Here is a 21032-nt window from a genome sequence, read left to right as displayed (position 1 = left end):
GATATGACATTATTTATTTGGACGAAAGGTATGTGTATTCATAGCTAACATACAAGACCGGGCTTGAATTGATGACAATAGCAGTGGGTTGAAGACGCCAATTTTAAAGGGACAGAGGCTAATAATGGCTGAACAACTTAGAGGAACCTTCAGTTCTTGTAATGCACAACGTTTACTTCTGCTAGTAAGAAATCCGAGATGATACAAAGGCTAACGGAAAACAATATTCCGCATACCATTCAGATGTTGAAACTTGAACTGTATAAGGTAATAAAACGACACACCGAGCTACACACAACCCAAAACATAAGATTGACGTTATCATTCAAGGTTCTACGTTTACCACCCTATCTTCCAGATCTCAATCGCATTGAATATATCTGAGCAACTTTTAAGAAAGAATAGGCTCACAAAACACAACATTCAAGATATTAGGTGTTGAAAAATTAACAGAGGAAGAATTTTCAAAAATAACTGCTGAAGATTAGCGAAAAGTGTGTGAAAAAGAAGAAGAATACTTTTCTCACGACCTGATATGGGACACAATTTCGACTTCAATTATAATTAATCCAAGTGACGATTCTTCAGCCGAATATGAAAGCGATATTAGATCTGAAAACTAAGTATATGTGCATAAATATTTAATATTTAAAATATATTGTTGTTATATATATTATTTCTATCTGCGCAACCAACCGTTGGCAATCCATCCAATCTTATATAATCAATATTCCTATGAACAGCCACTGTGCTTATCAATATTGTTGCATTGATTTCAGGACTCAAAATAATTTTTTTTATCTTTATCCAAGATGTTCGAAGCATCTTCGTGTCCTAACCCTTAGTTTTTTTTTGGAAATACCCAAATGGTTTCCTTTAACTATTAAAACCAATGCTATTACAGGAAGCACATTATCCAAAATAATTTCGGTAACAACAAATATTTTTGAAGCCAAGTTATGTCCTCTGTGATAAAATGGGTTATACTCATTTGCCAAGGAAGGATGCTCATGCTCATCAATAAATATTAAACCCATTTGCATATGAATTTGTGTTATACTGGCCTGCATATGTATGTATATACAAAATTGTAATAAAACCTAAGGGGTTAAGAAATATCGGCAAATAAAAAACGAAAAAATCTGTCCATATTCATGTGACACGAAGTGTATTTATATACGTGTGTTTTTTATCAAAAAAAGAATAATTTTAAATAACACAAATGTTAAACGAAATCCAATGAAACACAAAATCACAATTCAAAAATGTTACCATATAAAAACCAAATCCATAAATAAACGAAAAATTGCACCGTTTTGTTACTTTCATAAACAGTTGTGTGAGTTATTTGAAATAATACAAATCTTGCTTTTATTCATCTAGCAGGAACAAAGATTGGAACTAAAGCAAGCAATCTTGAGAAGTGATTTGTAGTTAACAGAGTCAAAACTTCACAAGGTGAAAATGATAGATTTCTAACAAAAGATCGATCTGAGACAAAACCATATTGTAATTCTGATATTTATTAAATTGTAAAAAAAATGGTTAAAAAATTGTTTTTACTACCATTATTCATTATTTCTTGAATATTTAGATTGAATGAGTGCAAATTGATTTTTAAGCACTGCGGGTGGAATTACATAGATAAGGACCAGAACTGAATTTGAACGTCGAGAAACTTCTTGTCCAGCTCAGTTCAATAGATTAAATATATTTTTATTGTTTATATTATTTATTCAATATATGCTTATTGTTTTTTTACCCTGAAAGAGATTTTAAAATACAATCATGGTTTAGGATTTTGAGGCAAATAAATTAACTACAATCGTCTCGTCAATCGTTTTCAGTAAAAGATTGTTTACTACTCTGATAAATTTCAAAATGAAAGATAATGCCTGTTTGATAACTGGAATATGTAACCAAGTTTCCTAAACTTTTAATTTTTGTAATAAAAATTGTGAACATTGGGCAGGTTCAGGCAACACAAGCGACTTCATTTGCAGTCAACTTCATTCTTTAAACGTAAATTACGACCAAAACATCTAGTTAGTTTTTCAAGTGTCATGAATTTCAAATCCAGAACTTTAGTTCGCCAACTTCTACCTTAAGTTCATAGCACAAAAAGTACAAACAAGCAAGCTACAACTTCATCACGATTTATATATTGTATTGTAAAGAAATATTAGTTATTTCTTTTCAAAATTGACAAGGAACCATTTTACACAAAACATTATATGAAGTTGTGCAGAAAATAAATAAATCATAGAGTAATAAAGTTCAGCTTTCATTTGAATGAATAAACATTATCACCTGTCGTTTTGACATGAGTAGACTTGACTTGATAGTTAGTTTTCTTGGCTTACTTTTCAGGCAACTTTCCAACAAAGTTGCCTTAATGGGAAAGAAATGTTTTGGCAGCTGGCCAATCAAATGCTAGAAAATTGCCTTACTTTCAAGTCCCTTGTGTCGCCTGAACCTGCCCATTTTCAAGAAATGTCCTATTGCCAAACATACCAATGTTTTTATTTCGCCGCAACCGACGATATAGTCAGAATTTTGCAATCTTAGCTATTTATGTTTGATATTGAAAATTAAAAAATATACAAGTTTTAATATAAATATGTACATACATAGGTCAACAACATAAAATAACTTGCAAGTTCATTTGAAATGTATGGATAGCCCAATTCCGTCCATGGGAAAAAATAACTATTTGTAATTTATGACTTTCCTTCATATTTGTTCTGCTTACTCCTTCGTATTGAATATTTTTAATAAAACCATTACTTTATTTTTGACTTTTCCTTGAAAGACTCTATTTTATCCACATGGGATATAACTTTGCTTCCAAACTATATTTCGCCACCAAAAGTCTCAACAGTAACTGTAATAGTATGTTGGAGGTATATATGAAGACGACGAAGGCTTTTTCTTGAAACTCAAAAACATTTAACAAATCTACATATATTGTGTTAAAATGATTGTACAACAATATGTAAGAAGGATAACTGATGCACACATTTATGAAATATAATATAAAAAAGTGCTTATATATTTTTTGAAATTGATAGATGGTCTGATTCATTTCGTAATTTTTTTTTCGTAGCCGTATTAATTGTTCTTTTTGTAGTTTTCATTTTCAATTTGTAACGAATTAAAACTACGCCAAAACATTTTTACTTCAATTTTCTTAGAGAACATCTGCAAATTAATGACAGACGATACCAAATTTGCTATTGCGCAAACGATATCGTTTTGACGTTATCACTATGAAGTTTATTGTCTTAAGTGAAGTTCGACTACCGTCGAAACGCTATCGTCTGACGATAATCGTTTTACGCAATGATCCCCAGGTGGAATAACATTACCACGTGTCAGGTCACGAAAACTTCTGGCCTACACTAGATTTTAAGCTATCTCTAAGTAGATCGCATATAAGCTCGATAATAGGTGTCATAGTAGGTCACTGTCTAATAGGAAAGCACACCACGCAGCTAGTCGTATTCTCAAATGACTTTTGCAGAAGCTGTATGATGCCCTGTACATGCCTTGCTCTATTTCAAAAACTCAAGAATTACCTAGGAGATTTCTTCTATAACGATTTTAACGAACTAGATCATATTAGCATAATCAGCCTCTCACGCCTCGTGAGGAACTGGTTTCATTGAGCTTAGTAAAAAGCCTCAAGATTCATGTGGTATCATAATGGGCCAACCTAGCCAATTATTAATTCAGCACCAACAAGTCAAATCTAAAAATATAATTTTTTTTGGTAAAATTAGCAGGAATTACATCTAATACACTATTTATTAGTCAAGTAAGCTTTTGCCTGAACAGAAATAGCAGTTTCCTTTAATCTGTTAGATACAATTCTTCTTCTTAGTGTTTATGACGTTGGTTCTGTAAAAATCCAGGTTTTCGACAAGGATGTTTAAATGCAACATGGCTAAAAATCGACACAACCGCGAAAAACATTCGTTTTTCTTGGTTTTTCGATATTTTTCGATTTTTGAAAAGATTGCGTTTTTCGCGGTCGGAAACTTGTATCATTAATAAGGTCAACATGATAGTCAGTGCGTTGGACTGTCATGCCAGAGGTCTTGGGTTCGATCCCTGCCTGTGCCATCTAAAGTTTTTTTTCATCGGTACTGCCTCTCGCTAGAAATTCACATTGCCTCCAAGAGTTATTCTTGTTATGAAAAGTGCTTTCTCAAATTAACCGTTTGGATTCGGCTTTAAATTGTAGGTCCCTTCCATCCCTGACAACATCACTCGCACACAGGAATGGTTGAGAGTTGTCGCTAGGTTTTAGTTCTCAACGGACTGTTCCGCCATTTAATTTATTTTAACTTGATAAACAAGTCACCAACAAAATAATAACTACCGGATTCAATACTTTTGTTTAAGTTCGTAATTTGTTCATAAGTCCACGGTAAATTTGTAGATTTGTGTCATTATTTCATTCAGAATAAATTGCATTTGGAAAACGACATAAAGTTTGACTTATCATCCAAAGTAAAGATTCATTTAAAAAAAAAAAACAATACTTTGTGATGAAAATGTTCGTTTAGCAAAGAAAAATGTCACTAGCAAGATTAAATTTTAATACATATATACATTGGTACTTTGAAGACTAAATCTAATATTTTGGTTACGAAATTTTCATAATAGGGATCAGTTGGTGTATTTGGAGAGAAATTCCGGTATTGCCAAATTCCAAATAAGTACATGTATTATACTTATCATACTTTTCTGAGTTATATTTTACCTAAGGAAGATGTCTTATTGTATTTGAAATACAAATTAATTTTGAAATAGTTATAATACGCTCCTCTGTTTTTTCTAAGATATAAGGAACAATTGCAATTTGACAGCTGCATCAACATTAGCTCTTCCCATAGGAAAAACCACGAACTGAACTTTAACAACAAACCATCAATTTTTAATCATATTTTACTTACCACAAAAATCAATCAAGATAAATACACCAATGCCAATGGGTTACTACATAAATTCTGGAAATTTACAATTGCGATAAACTTGGTAATGAATTTAGTTTGAATTTATAGGTACACTTTAAGAACTTGAACCGGTTAGAAAAATTATAAACAGCTTCTTCTTTCAGCTAAACAAAAACTGCAAATACGATGCATGTATGTATGTGGATTATGTCTAATAAAAACTACTATCGGGCTAAGTAAATAATTGTTACATATTATACCTGCTCTCTATATATGTATTAGGTACACGTGTACCGCTTGAAAGTTGAAAACTGATCTACTTGGAATGTTTAATTTTATTAATTGGCCAATGATTAATTGAATTAATATTGAATATTGTTGCAAATATGCAAAATAATAATAAAGAAGATTACCTTGTACATCTCAAATCAATAACTCCATACCATGATGTATGCATACACTCCGCTTCAACTAAATACGGTATATTGTCTATTTTCTTGCAGCTTTGAGCTTTTCTTCACCTTTATTTTTGCACTCGCTAAACGGTTAGTGTGTTAAGACAATAAATGAGAAAGAGTTGCACTTATGGTATGGCTAGTTTCTCTCTAGTTCCAAGTAAGAAAATGCTATTTTTTTTAACTTCAACTGAATAGGTACAAGAATAAAAACTTACTATTAATGGTAAGTGAGACGAAATGTAAATGTATTTTTGTAAAATTATGTTAATTAATTAGTTTCAGTAATAAATACAACCTACTAAATTGCTTGTTACTTACAAAACTTGAGAGAGCATCCAATCATACAAGTTTTTGGTATCTTCAAATTCACTGCTATACACTTTAAAACCAACAACAGGTCTCTTTCCGAGCGGATGGCAAATAGCATTTGTCCAGCCTGTCCCTAAAAAAGGTGAATCCTCTTCTTCCTCTTACTATCGTCCAATAGCACTCACGTCCCTTCTTTCCAAGGTCATGGAAACGCTGATTAATTATCAGCTGAAGAAATATCTCGAACACGAAAGCTTCTTAATGACCGACAGTGTGGCTTTCGTAGCAATAGGTCCACTGCTGATCTCATGGTTTATCTCACCCAACAGTGGAACAAATCTTTACATCGTTTTTACAAGTTGTATTGGATGGTTTCAAGTCTAAATTTCATAAAATAAAGTGCCCCAGGTCTCCGTTTTGTCTCCGACTCTCTTCCTTATATTCATAAATGATTTTATGTCTGCCACTTCTAATCCATTAAACTGTTCGCTGAAGATAATACCCTCAGCTTCTCATACTTGTTTCTAGATTCACATCCTTGTCCTTCGGATGTGGAACTTAAACGGCAGCGTATGATAAGCTCAATAAATTCTGATGTCTGATCTTGACAGCATCCAATGGGGAGTCAGAAACCGTGTAGAATTTAATGCTTCGAAAACTCAATTGGCAATTGATCGCATATAAACAAAGCAACCATGCATTTATGAAAGCACCCGCTGTCTCCTGTCGTTAAAGCGAAACACCCCCGAATCCACTATCTATGAGTGGCACTTGTTCGGTATGTGTTATCACCTTTAATGGAATGATCATATATTTGATATTGCCAAAAATGCTGCCAGGTACTTAGGATTTCTCCGACGATGCAAGAAATTTGTCACCCCTACTGATCTGGCTGTAATTTACAAAGCCTGCATCCGTCCAAAGCTTTAATATAATTTGCAAATCTGGGCAGGTGCCCCTAAAACAAGTTTAAATCTCTTGGATAGAATATAAAAAAGGGCTTTAAAAATGATAGGCGATAGAACTATAATCGAAACATTTACATCGGTAGAACACCACCGCAATGTTTCATGTCTTTTTTTGTTTTATCGATATTTTTACAAACAATTTCCTGTCGAATTAGCCAGTTTCATTCCACCCCTTAAATGATTCAGACGTAATACTCGCACTTCCAGGAATACTCCTATTTGATGTTCCGAATTTTAAGACCAATATGCACCGGTATCTCCTCTTAAATCCTTCCCTATTTTCCTAATATAAACATATAAAGGGTACTTATAACCCACAAATGTTTTCAATAGAATGGCTAATGTAGTAACGTCAAATTTTGTTTCAACTGTTGTCGCCGTGTGAATAGGAGCATTGCTTGTAGGAAAATCCACCGCCAAGGAAAGTTCGGAAATTTTTGATTTAGGATAGTTTTATAAGTGGTTGCGGTTTAAAATTCAAATTCAACTGTTCCGTAATAAATCACTGCACACCTTCGTCTTTTCCCAGATCACAAAATAGTAATTGTACGCATCAGGGCATTAGAAGTTAGATTTCTTCTCATCCAAGAAAACAACAGAATACCAATCTTCTTTAAAGTCGTTATAGAGTCTACAAAAATCAAGAGGTTGAAAAATACTTGTCGTTGTTTGTTAATAGGTATTTTTTTTGTTTGCAGTTTTAAATAGCTGGCACTATTAACCGATGAAATGCAAGCGCTTATACGTGCATTTTTTTTTAAATTTGTGTGGCATAGTCACAAGAATTTGAGGCACATCTTAAAATTTGTCTTCATTTTATAAGTAAGAATAAAGCACATTAAAACGTTGGTCAATTGTGTTCGTTATTTTACCTTGTTGTTCCGGGCAATTTTGTAATATCTATTAATCTGCAAGAGATTTTAATTAACGGTAATTATCTTTCCCGTTTCTCTATCTTATCCTGACAGTTTTGCAAAAATGCATGGAGAAATAGATGTCCATTATAAAACAATTGACCATTTATACTATTCTTAATGTTGCCTGAAAATTAGTTTATTCTTTCTCGGAATACCTTCTGGCATGTTTAAATTTTTTTATCACATTCTATATATTAAACGCACGTTAAGAGTTTAAGTGTAAAATTCCATAGAGAAGAGTCCTTTGGCCAGTATTGTTTTTGTTCAATTCTTTGGATACTTATACACTTGACATTATTCTATTTTATTTATTAACATTTTAACAAATATTTGTATAGTTTTTGTTTTTCAAAGAATCCCTGAACAATTTTATTTAGACACAACTGTCTCTGATCCAAATGGAATGCGTTTTTAAATATTCCGAACAATTAACATTCCTTACTTCAATCAGTTAATTATTATTATTTTTTCGAACTCTCCACATTTATTTGTGAAAGGAACGTGCTAATTGAACTGACTTGACCTAATCACTCGTAAAGCTTATCGGGTATAACCTGAGCCAATTATTTAATTCGTTATAAATTATTCAAATAGATTTTATGCAAACATTTTATGTTAATCTTCTCCGTATCAGATCCGATTGAAATTGCATCGAAATTAAATTAATTTGTAATTCATCAAAACAAAAATTAAAAACAAAAATGTGTACCATATATTAATAAATTATAATAATAAACAAATATACGAGCAAAAACTCATTTTTTATTAATAGAAAAATTAACAATCGGTTCATGGTGGGTAATTAAATTATGTTCCCATTAAAAGACGTCAGAATCAGCAACATTTAAATAGGTGCCAATGCAAATTGTTTCTCCAGAATATTACGATGATAAACAGTGCATTGTACTTCCTTCAGATCAATTACATTACATACAGATCATCAAAGTCAAGGTTATTGTAGTAAACAAATATAACACAATTGTTGCATCACATTTTTACTCGTACGAGTATAGCGTGTTTCCAATCTAATGTAATAATTGTCTGGAGGTAATTGTAAAATCATTTTTTTTTTAATGATAGTATGTTTGGTAATAGTAATTTTATTATTTCACAGTAAGTATTGTATGTGATTATTTTTGCGACTACAATTATAATCGACAAGCGAGCGGGAAGCCAATTGGCTGTTTATTTTTTTTAGATCAAATCTGATATTAATTCTTTTTCGTTACGAATGGGGCGAGAAGTGCATTTAAAAAATTAAGTTATTTTTTGTTATAATGGGCCGATCGGACTTACGAGTACATCATCGTGTACGAGATGAGCATTTAATAATAATTGATAAATTGATTGGGAAAACAATTTGGAAAATCATATTTGAGTACTAATATGACAAAAGAAAATGATTGATTGTTATAAAAAGTTTGTTGTTATTTTGAGTTAATTGTTTGTTTAGATCACACTTTGTGAAGAGAGTCGTATTCTTGAAAGGTATGTAGCCAAAGGTACTCATAGTATTACCGGCCTAATTAAGTGCATTTGAGTTTTGTATTTAATGAAGCCATTTATAATTGTATTCTATTCAAATTAAATGTATTTGCATTTATATTTATAAACTTAACTTAAACTTAAAAACAAATAGAGAACATAGATAGACAGTAAGCTTTTTTAAAGAAAACTAATCGCTAGGCAATTCATCACCAATTTTACACTGCTTGGGAATGTTATGACTCCGCCTGGACGTGAGACCGTAAATAATTGTATGGGACCAATCTTTTTCTCACCCGAGCAGTAGCCAGAGTGAGGATCTCAACACACACAAATCCTTTGGCCTGGACGGCGTCCCCGTCATTGTTCTGAAGAGGTGTTTTTCAACTTTGGCAGAACCACGGCGTAAGATTTTTCATCCATCCTGGTTTTCAGGTGTCTTTCCGAGTTGGTGGAAAACAGCATTTGCCCTTAACATACCCAAAAGTAGTGAAAACAACACCCCTCGAAATATCAACCGATTGGACTTACGTTCCTTGTTTTCAAGGGCATAGAAGCTCTGATTAATTATTAGCAAGAACTATCTCTAAGATCAAAGACTTCTTAATGTTCGGCAGTGCGGCTTTCGTAGCAATAGATCCATGTTGAGATTTTATCTTCTACTTTGTTGTATTGGTAATTACCTTTCGGATCGTTTAATACCAATCTCCAACATACTGTATCTTGTTTTTACTTGCGACATATAGGAACTACATATATGGCAAGTTTTGCATTCGTACAAAATTTCGAACTCGAAATATTAATCAAATATGATATTACGTTGGTAGAGAAGTCGAAAAAGTGGGTCCCGCGATTCCGTCCGGTCTGTTTTGTTTGTACACGCTCCTACAGCCTAAACCATTAGGTCGATTGAGTTCAAACTTGGAAGTTAAGATTTTGAGCAGATTCGCGTTAGGTGTTTTTTTCATCAAAACTAACAGTGGTCCCCATACTTTTTTTTTGGGCATAAAACGAATTTTCTCAAAAACAAACGGATAGATTTTTTTAAAAATTTTCTCTAAACATTTATTTTTTAACTTGGCTTCTTTTAATAAGAAAAACATATTTTTGTATTGTTCAGAAAAGGTACCGCTCGTAGAACCGTTATTTTGTTTCTTAATTTTCTGAGCAACTTATGAACTGATTTCAATACATATTTTTTTTGAATAAGCTCTTATATTTCCTTAACAATAATTGATTATAAAAAGTGCAATTTTTTATTGTTTGGATTTTTAAAAAAATATTGATTTTTTTTTTCAAAATTCTATATCTCAAAAAAGGGTCAAAATTTTTCAGGTAATAATTTTTTTTAACTGTGCATGAGCCCGAAAGAGCTATTTTGACAAAATTGTAATTGAATTCCTATCTTTTATTAAAATGAATGCACTTGGTACATATTTATGTTTTTTTATAACAATAACTATTGTAAATACCAACGATGGCCGCCCGTGTAGAACCACTGTATTAGAAGAGATATCGACTTCAAATAAATTTTGTTATACAGATAATAAGGCAGAAAGATGCAGAAAGGCCTCTCAACAAAATTGCGTGGGTGGTTTTTTTACCATAGCAGTTTGAAAAAAAGGTGAAAATTTTGGTTAACCCTAAATATCTTACGAACCAAAAGCGCTAGAGACTTGAACTAAATTTTATATAATATATTGTAACGTGATACCAAACAGGTACATATATTTGTTGAAAAAAATCAACGGTTTTTTTTATAAATCAATAAAACTGAAAAAAAAAATTGTCACCTCTAAAATTTTACGACTGAAATATGATTTCATCTCTAAAACAATTTTGTGCAACGAAGAATACTTTCGCTAACGATTGCCAAAAGTGAGCAAGATCTCTTTGCTGGTACTCCAATAACTTACTTAAGCTTCTTGGTAAGTATTCAACGAAGAGCTTTTTAAAATGATTCGTGGTAATAACATCATAAACTCATTCACGTCACTCAAATATATAGTCTGAAAATTTCTTGCCTCACTCTTTTTTACCGTTATTTTTCGTGCTATGTTGAAGTAAAAAAATCAGTTGCATTTCTTCTCTGGAAAAGTTCAAACGTAATACTCGCGATTCTAGGAATGTCCATCAGTTTCAGTTACCCTTAATTCCAAGTTCGTCGTATTGTGAACTACAGATATGCGTTCTTATGACGTAATACGCAAATGTGGAATGTCTTTAATACTCTGGCTTTCCCTGTCATTGCAATATGTAAGAAATCAAAACTAATTACTCCCAATTTTCCTCAAGATCACACATACTCGTATATATTCTATTTACTAAAGTTTTGTTAATAAACCCCGTCTTTGTTCGTTTTGAGAGAAAAAAAGGATAAATGTTCAAAGGGTGAGATGGCTGGGTCGCGAAGACGCATGGAAACCAATAATCCATCCCGGAAAGTCCTCGAATCCATGCCCACAGGACAGCGCACTAGAGTAAGAACGCTTATCAGGTGACGCGCACAATTGAATAGTGACCTTGCTCAAATTGGAATGGGCAACTCAAGATATTTAGATAGGGACTGAACCCAGGTCTATAGCGTTACCTTAAGCAAGTTAGTTCGGTGACAAGGTCTTTATCAGTTGAAGATCTAATGAAGCATAAAATAAGCGATACTTAATACCCATGCCCCTATTGCTGAAGAATTAAAACAATCTGTTGATGAGAATATCACCACCACACTCATCAATGTACATAATATATAATTAAATGATCAATAAGAGTACTACATGTTTGAATTTTGCAAACATATTTTTTTCTTTCAATGACGTAATTTAAATGTTAAATAATGTACATTAAAATTATTGACATTTAAACTTTAAAATTATATTTTTCTAAAAAAAGCAGTAAAAGGTGCCAAAGCCTGAAATAACACAGAAAATGGTATTACCGATACCGAACTGTTTCAGTTGTTGTTAAGATTTTGTTACTTTAATTAAACCTGCAGTTTATTAATTTGTTTAAGGATAAGAACTGACTACTTTTTTAAATTATGTATTTTATTGTTAAACTAAAATTGTAAAACATTAAAACTATGTACAGCTATCTATTAATGAGTAATTATGTATTCACAGGTATTAATCAATTACAACACGATGACTTTCAGTAATATTATTACTTCATTTACCATAAATCACATTGGCACTTTATTGTCAGCAAAAAAATCTTTCCATAAACTGTCCAATTAGTTGTAATTTCAACTTGCAACTTGTATCAAGCACTTCAAAATATTATCTGACTTCTGACAAGTTAATTTGCGGTGTATGGAAAATCCAATTATTGTGAAATCGAGACGCCTGATGCCGTTTTCACGTCATTACATGACCGCATGCAGTTTTGTAAGTAGGGTTCGCTTCTAAGTAGACATAAAAACATACAATATGTGCAGCATATTATTTATAAAAAGTGAAAATAAAATTGTCTCTGACTTAATTATACTTGTTAGGTATAAACACAAAAAAGCTATGAAACTCAACTGTCTCATGGTACTAAAGGGTGTTTCTTTTAAACGTGTGGCTTTTAAGACAAAATAAGACACTATCTAAAGCAGCCATACTCAACCTTTTTTTTTTTAATAAGCCTCTTTATTTAGATCCGACTTGTTGCTGCATGCCAACCTAATGATATCATCTAGGTCCGTAAGTTTGTTTCGGTAAATATTTTTTGCATATTTCATTCTGGAAAACGAAGATTCGCAAACAAATGTACATATGTATGTAGATCCAAATAATGTCAGCACAATCAGTGAACTTCTTTTGACGATTGCATATTTTTCGGGGACGATGCTCCAATATTCTAAGTTTTTCCTTAAACAGAGCTTCAAGATTCGAATCGTTTTTAAAATCGATGAACTCATCAACAAAATTTACCTATCTTTATTTAAAACAGAAGTCACTTGTAAGATAGTCGTTGTTTGAAGATGCCATGGGTTTTACAAGCGTGAAGCATTTTTTTATTTTTCTGATATCATGAAACCTATTTTCAAATTCTTTTGACAGTGCTGTTAAGTAATTTAATATTGTTGAGCAGTTTTCTTCAGAGAAGTCGATGAGGTCCTTTGTAGCTATGACCATTGTTGGAAAATTTTGTAGCTGTTTGCTTCTTATTTCTTCATGAAAAATATTAAGCTTTTCATTAAAAACAAATATTTTACTTGCCATCTGTGAAATTATGTTATTTTGTAATCGTAAGTTTCGATTGAGGCTATTTAGTTTTCCTGTGATATCGCATAAAAATGCTAAAAGACACCACCATTGATCATCTTGCAATTTTGGGTAAACTTTTTTATTTTGTTGTAGGAAGAGGATTATTTCAAAAAACAACCTTTTCAAAACCTTCCCCTACTAAGCCATCGCACAGAGGTATGCAAAAGAATGTCACCATACTCACTTCCCAATTCTTCCAAAAGGCTTTTAAATTTTCTGTGGTTTAATTCTCTCCCTCGATTATAAATCACAATATCAATTACAATCTTAATAGCAGCATCGATTTTTAAATTGATAATCCGTGCTGCCAAGTTTTCTTGATGAATAATACAATGAAATGTAATTAAATTTGTCAGATTAATTCTTTTTAAACAAGATTATAAATCCATTTTCAGAGCCAGACATGGATGTACAGCCATCTGTACATACACCCACGATTTTCTTAATATCAATGTCATTCTACTCTAGAAAATTTGAAATTGTATCAAGATAATCTATTTCCCGGGCGGGTCTGACCTTTTATCGGAAGGAATTTGAAAAATTCTTCGAAGATTAAATTCTGTTCTTTGCAATATCTAACAAACACAGAGCATTCAGATGTTGCTGAAATATCAGTGCTGGAATCGAAAGCCAAGCTAAAAAACATACAATTCCTTAAGTTTTCTATTAATTTTTTAGGAATATACTTGGAAATGTTTTCAAAACGTCTCACACCTGTTGAATTAGATAGCTGTAGTTTCTTTTATTTCAGACAATATTTGTTTTTTGTTACTAAATTTATTAAACAGTATATCGGCAGCACTTACGAAACATTATTTGATATTCTGCATGGGTGAACGGTTTCATGTGCTAACCAAGAGTATAGCAAATTTCGTAAGATGCCTTGGTTACCAACCACAGAGTCTTGAGATGAAGCCACGGACATCAAATTTTGTTGCTGTCCAGGAGGATAAGTTTAGTTGAAAGATTTGTGTTTTGTGTTAAAATGACGATCAATATTATACTTTTTAAAAACAACTTTTTCACGGCATATTAAACAGGTAGCCGCGTTGTTTTTGCTTGGCACAACAAAATATTCTGTTTCCCATTCGTCTTGAAATGATCAATTTTCATCAGATATATTTCATTTTAGTTTGTAGAAATTCTTGCCATTATTCTTTATTTACAAAAATTCACTGCAACCGCACTAACTGAAATTCAAAATGTATGTCGAGGTATCTCGGCAAAATAGTTTCCTTGACTTATTGACTGGACTGCTGTGTTTATGAATTTTCCATTCAAAATTTAAATAAAATGATTCTAATTCAATTTCGCAATGGCAAGAAAAGTAAGGAATATTCAGCGACATCTGTTTTTTATTTAGTTGTCAAAACTTTTCATGGCGTTGCAAGGAGTCACCTCTAGAATATTTTCTTGAAAGCACACGATGTCCACTTTTCCGCTGATGTACGTTCTAGTTTTGTTTCCATTTTGAAAACTCGGAAGGATATATTTTTCTCACGTTTTTCTGTAGTCACTCGATATTTTAAGAATTTATTAAACCACGCTGCGGTCCAAGTTTTATAAACTGGAGGACCGCAGGCGGCCAACGGGCCGCAGGTTGAGTATAGCTGATCTTAAGGGTCAAGCATTAGGCTCAAGACGTGAGATACTGCGTTTCCCCAGAAGTTTACTTTAATAATTTGATTGTTTCCTTGGCTGTTTGAACCGAATCATTATTTTGGTAATAAATTAACACAATTTATAAACGTTTTTTAGCAGTGATCATAATGAAATGGTAAACTAAACTGAAAAGGAACAGCTGTCAAAAAGTGAGATAGATACGTAGCGATTCTGTCTGGATAGTTTCAAAAAATCGGAATCTTGATCATAGTTTTTGTCGTTATCGGATCTCTATTATCTCATGTAACTATCCCGATATGCAATACCAGCCGGGTATTTAAAAGCACGAAAACACGTTTGTGTGAACTTACCAATGTTAATAATTACGAATATCCCCATTAGTTACCTTATTTAGTCCGATCTCTTCTTTATTAGATATCCATTATATATAAGGTGTTATCAATATTATTTAACCTACATAATAGTAAAAATCGAGGTTAGTTATTTAAATTCCTCTGATTCAACACTCGTCGTAAATAAAAATATATTTAAAGTACTTGAACTTAGTAAGTACATATTTTTCTAAGATATCCATGACGTTTTTATTTGAAATTCTTTGCTTATAGTTCAAAAATAAAAATATCAATTGCAAGAGGAAGAACTTAAGATATGAACAATGGTGAGACTTGAGATTATACAGAGTGTTATTAATTTTGTAATACCTTTGTTTTGTTGTGTAAGTTGTATAATATTTAAAATATCTATTCATGAAATTGAAATGTATTGTTTATGTATTTTCCATTTTAGATTATTGAAGTTTTTGCTCTGTTAGAAGTTTTAAGTCAACATGATAGCATTTGTATTCAAGCAAAAGAAATTTCTTCGAAGGCCCAGATTTTTATTGTACTACTTAGTATGTTAATAGTTCCGGATTTAGTAACGAGCTTGCTTACGATTTTAGATATCAAAAGCATTGTTCGACGTCTTGTAAGTTTATATTTTTAATTTTCTTTTGCATTTATATCTAATATGTAAAGATTTTGTTTTACATATGTACATACATACATGCATACATAATTGTATGTAAACTATGCTTGACAGTACGTCCGAAGATGGACTCGAAGGTATATTGATGAACATTCCTGGAGGCGCGAGTATATCGGTTGAATTGTGTATAGATAACAGCCTCATCAAAGTGGGGACAAATTTCTGGAATTGAAAGTTTTCTGTCTCCTTGATGCAAGTGCTACTCATGGATATGGCAAAGGTGGTAAATAATGTTTTTACAATAGTAAGCAGTATTGAGTTTTCGACGCATTAAGTTTTACTCGATTTTTGATTCTCCACATTAAAATGCTGTCTAGGTGAATTTAATAAGCTAATCATAATGGCGTTGAAGATCCACATCCGAAGAGAAGGGTTGTGAATCTTAAAACGAATATGATGACAGGAGATCATTAATAAAAATAAGAAAGCGCGTCGGAGACAGAATAGAGCCCTGGGACACACCAGCAATCCTTTTGCTTTGCCTAGACCTGAATCGATACAGAATTGATACAATACTACTTGTATTGAACGGTCAAAAAGTTTATATTTTATCCAACGAAGGTGGGATTCGCCAAAACCGTAGGCTGGCGTTTTCGATAAGCAAGCCTAATGCCAAACTCTATCAGTTTCTTTTGAAATATCAATAGACGTTTATTTTTATGAATGCAAAATAAAATAAACGAATTAATTTATTTTCATATTTTATAGCTTTATATGGGAAAGAGCATATTCCCATTATTTTATAGACCACTATATTTTTAAAGTTTTTTCCTTCTCCGGCTAATGGCCTGGAAATTGCGCATTTTGTCATTTCAATTTTCCAAAGACCTTATGGATGATTGTGAACTCAAGCGGGTTGTTAAAATAAACATTTCAAGCGGGTTGTTAAAATAAACATTAGCCTTTTACGGGCCCAAAAAAAAAGTCCAAAGGGTTCAATTTGCACTTCCAAGGCTTTCAGTTCAAGTAATAAAGACGGCTGATAGCAGAAGGAATTCTGAATTTGGTGGGGAAATTGATCGATCCCACGATCGGATTATTGCTTTGTATTTTGTCTTACATATCATTGATTTTTTGTTGAAATTGTAACTAACTAACTAATTAACTACTTTTATTATGGAATTATCAAGAGCAACGAACTTGTTCCTAAACCTATCAAGCTTACCTTTGATGAGGTTGGAGAAGCTTATTGTGTTAACGTTTTTGCTCATTGCATTGTCTCTTCATTTTTTCTTCAAGCTTACTCTGTTCCCACTTTTTCCTATTACGTTGCTTTCAATTTGGCAAGAAGAAGAGCCATCATGGCTGATATTTCGGCACCAGTACTTGCTGGTTCTTAAGGCAATTCAATCTCTAAAAGGGAGTATTTTTGCTGTATTAAGTATTCTTGCATACGAATAATGAGGACGTTTTTGTCCCAAGTCTATGAAGACTGCCTTAAGTTAAACACAATTCAATTGAATTACCGTTCTATCCACATTATTTTTTCAACTGCTGACACCAATGTTATATTTTATTTAGGGTTTGCCTTAAAACCTTTATATTACCTGAATAGTTTCATAAATAAACACACTTCATAATTTGAAATCAATTTACATGCTTTTATTTCCGCTCAAATACACGCACTTTTGCTTATCTTTCTTGTATTCTAATCTACTTTAAAAATACAAACTGTGGCCATGTTCAGTGCAGGGTTTTTTTTATGAACTTCATTTGTCTAAACTTTTAATTAGGTAAGATCAGAAATTCATCTTTAAAAAGAAGTTTGTTAATTCATATTTATCTTACAAAATAAGGTGTGTTTTTTTAGAAGCGTTGTTTTTATCCTGTCAATACTTTTATTTAAGTTGGTCTTTTTTACAGCTGTCAAATGATTTATGTTAAATTTTTTACTCCTGAACAATAAGTAAATCTTGCAAATTTATAACGGAAAAAATAAGCTGGGATGCGACCCACACTGATAACTTCCCATCCCGTCTGTCGATTTGCTTGCTTAAAAGTTTTTATGAAAAAACGGACTATTGGATTGTTATAAAAAAAACTACTGAATATCGAGAACAATATTTTCTGTGAAATTAAAAAAGTTAGGAGACAATATTTTTAATTTTTAAAAGCTTTTTGAGTTGTATGTAAATTTTTAATAAGTTTTAGTATTGTTTTTTTTTTTTTTGTACGGTTTTTATTTTTTTGTCATAAAACTGTCAATTCGTTTTTTCTCAACATTTTTCAGAATGTTGAAAAAAAATATTTTTTATAAGATAAAATTAGTTGGAAGCCATAATCTCAAATTTTTGAAAAGATACGAGTATTTGAGTCGAAATTCAATTTTTACTAACTTTGAGTAATGTTTTTTTTAGGATTTTATCTAATATATAAAATTCTCCAGTCACAGTATGTTAGTGGTCATTCGCATCCGAAACTGCTTAACCAATTTCAATAAAATGTTGCATATACATTCATTAGGTCTGAGAATAGGTTTTTATTCATATTTTATATTCCTAAGTTCTATGGTTAATTGCATCAACATCGTACATGGTGCAACGTTCTTACAATAGTATTCAGTGACGCTATGTCCAATGAAGCATTGATTGATATTGAGAATCTTTGCATTATCACTGCCAACTTACCACTCAGTCTTTTTTCACCAAACGAAATGCATCTTATTTAATAGCATTGAATTCAATCTTGAACTACAATACAATACTGTAGAAATGGCAGCGATTGTTGATCGCAATGTCTCACTAATTAATGAAGAACAAAGAACCATTAATGACCACATCATGCACTCAGTTTCAGCAGGACAAGGTGGATTCTTTTTTTGGGATGCACCAAGTGGAAGTGCAAAACATTAATTATTTCGCTAATTCTTGCTAAAATACGATCAAATAATGGTATCGCATTGGCTGTTGCATCTTCTGAGGTTGCGGCAACTTTATTGGATGGAGGAAGAACAACTCATTCAGTTTTAAACTGCTTCTAAATATTAAGATTTCAAGATCAACATTGTTACCCGGGACTTGGTGTCATACAAATCTTTTCAACTCATTGAATTAACCAGGCATGCCACCGAACAATTTACAACTGAATGACGGTTGGATTTTCGGTAATTCTGTTTCGCTATTTGAGCCCACCAAGGTTGGGCAACAGCAAGCGATTTGTAATTAAAAAATTAAAGAAAAATTTTATCAAAGCCATAATTCTAATTGCAAATTCCAAGGTGAAAATATATTATTACCGCGAATCCCTATAAGTATAAGTCAATCAATAAGTCTCAAGGCCAATCGATGTCTTTCTGTTTGGTGATTTGTTATTTTAATATTTTTTGCATCGTTTACAGTGCTCTATACCTCTCCCACTTATATACCACATCCTTACACACTTAAAATAAGCTATTAAGTTATTTATTTCTAGCAAAATATTCTCTAGAAATTATTTATATGACAAAACAACGTTTGTCGGGTCAGCTAGTTTTTTATAAAAAAAACTCAATTCGATTTTTCGATGCCTTTTTATCTGTATAACAACATTTATTTATAGTCGATATCTCTACTGGTTCTACGTCGCGAACGTACGGACGTACGCCCGCACAGACATCTTTTATTTCGACTCTAGGGATCTTGAAACGTCGATAAATGTCAAAATTTTCAATTTGACAAATCGGACCCATTACAATAACTTCCTATGAGAAGTTAACAATGGTTCGGTCCGTGCGACGCATCAACTCAATAAATTAATTGAAGGAAACCTTTTGTGGGAGGATTATCTCGTGTCGTGAGCCTGCGGCAGCGTGATCTCCATGGTCGTGAGATTTAACACCGCTTGACTATTGTTTGTCGAGATATGGTAAGTCTCTTGTTTATGCAGATGAACCCGAGACAATTTACGCCTTGAAAAAGAATATCCGGCCCTTTATTTCTAACACACGGACCCAATTTCCGCTAATAGTTTTCGGAAGTTTGGCTTCTCGGCTGGAACTTATTCGAGCTGAGGCCACTTATCCGAAATCATTTTTAAACGTACGAACAAACCTTTATGTTTTTAATAAAACATAAATTATATGCATTTTACTTCTCCTTGAAATATTGAAATTATTGCTCATTTTAGTAACTATAGTCAAACATGCAAAATCAACCACAAATAGTTTGAAAAGTGACATTCAGGATCGATTTTTTTTAATAATTACTAATCCTAAACTTGTTCTAAACATGTTCATTCAAAACATGGCTACATATATTAAATTTTTTCTTCAAAAAAATTGATGTGTCAGTAGCATAAAAATATGAAATTAATAATTTTTTTTTTATTTTCATTTTAGGGGCCATTTTATCAACTCATTTCAATGTTGATCTGTTTTACTGCCTCATTTTTTCTATTAACTGGGATCACAAATTGTGGAAATCTAGCTCAAGATAATTTTAAATCTGCCGTAATTTTGGCAACCATCGCTGGAACGATTCATTTCATATTTGGTATCTTAGTTTTAATGCAAATGCCGAAAAATATGCAATGGTCAATATCGTCGCCATTTAATACAAATGTTCAGTAAATTAAATATTAAATTAAAACTATATTTGAGATTGAAAATAATGTTTGTGAACTTGAACTTATCTTTTAGAAGCTTCGAGAACTATAAAAATGTACTTTCACTCATAGTTAAGTTTCTCTTATTTTTGTGTGGAAAAGTTTATTCTCAACGAGTGCTGAAAAACCCATAATAAATTAATCGCAGCTCATATTCACGATCTTTCGGCACGAACAAACCTTTTCCTATATGATTACTTACTATTCTTCTTGATATGAGCTTCTAACGCTCATTAATTAATTAAAAGGTTGTATAGTAACAAACCTTTAAGTACGTCAACATTATTTAGTTTTAAATTATGCAAAACTAAATAGTAGTTTTATTCCAGCTACTGTATACTTACATACCAAATTACTTGATAGACGAAGGAAGGCACATTATTATGATGAATGAACAAGTTGAAAGGGAAAGTATAGTATTTTTAATTATTCAAAAACTTAAAAGATAGTTATT

General features: G+C 32.1%; 1 protein-coding gene across 2 annotated transcripts; it reads left to right on the top strand.

Annotated features, from left to right (window-relative positions):
- The first annotated feature begins 15526 nt into the window (after positions 1-15526).
- Positions 15527-20656, top strand: LOC129947782 (uncharacterized). Of its 2 annotated transcripts, none has more exons than XM_056058481.1 (3): positions 15527-15629; positions 15758-15937; positions 20313-20656. In XM_056058481.1, exons 1-3 carry the CDS (start codon positions 15627-15629, stop codon positions 20541-20543), a joined length of 414 nt encoding a protein of 137 aa, XP_055914456.1. In that variant the 5' UTR covers positions 15527-15626; the 3' UTR covers positions 20544-20656. The 2 variants fall into 2 exon arrangements, with proteins under 2 accessions (XP_055914456.1, XP_055914455.1); XM_056058480.1 differs by having other exon boundaries at positions 15533-15686; positions 20313-20645.
- Positions 20657-21032: the final 376 nt, after the last annotated feature.

The sequence above is a fragment of the Eupeodes corollae genome, chromosome 2, assembly GCF_945859685.1.
Source record: "Eupeodes corollae chromosome 2, idEupCoro1.1, whole genome shotgun sequence".
Taxonomy (NCBI): Eukaryota; Metazoa; Arthropoda; class Insecta; order Diptera; family Syrphidae; genus Eupeodes; species Eupeodes corollae.
Note: the sequence above shows the minus strand (reverse complement) of the source record. Positions and strands in the feature narration are given on the sequence as shown.

What these genes read in the sequence shown, in the direction of transcription:
- LOC129947782 (XM_056058480.1), top strand. Translation starts at nt 15,627, where the DNA reads ATGGTGAGACTTGAGATTATACAGAGTGTTATTAATTTTGTAATACCT. An exon ending in TAATACCTTTGTTTTGTTGT is followed by an intron (nt 15,687 to 15,757) that starts GTAAGTTGTATA and finishes TTTCCATTTTAG; the next exon opens with ATTATTGAAGTTTTTGCTCT. An exon ending in AAAGCATTGTTCGACGTCTT is followed by an intron (nt 15,938 to 20,312) that starts GTAAGTTTATAT and finishes TTTTCATTTTAG; the next exon opens with GGGCCATTTTATCAACTCAT.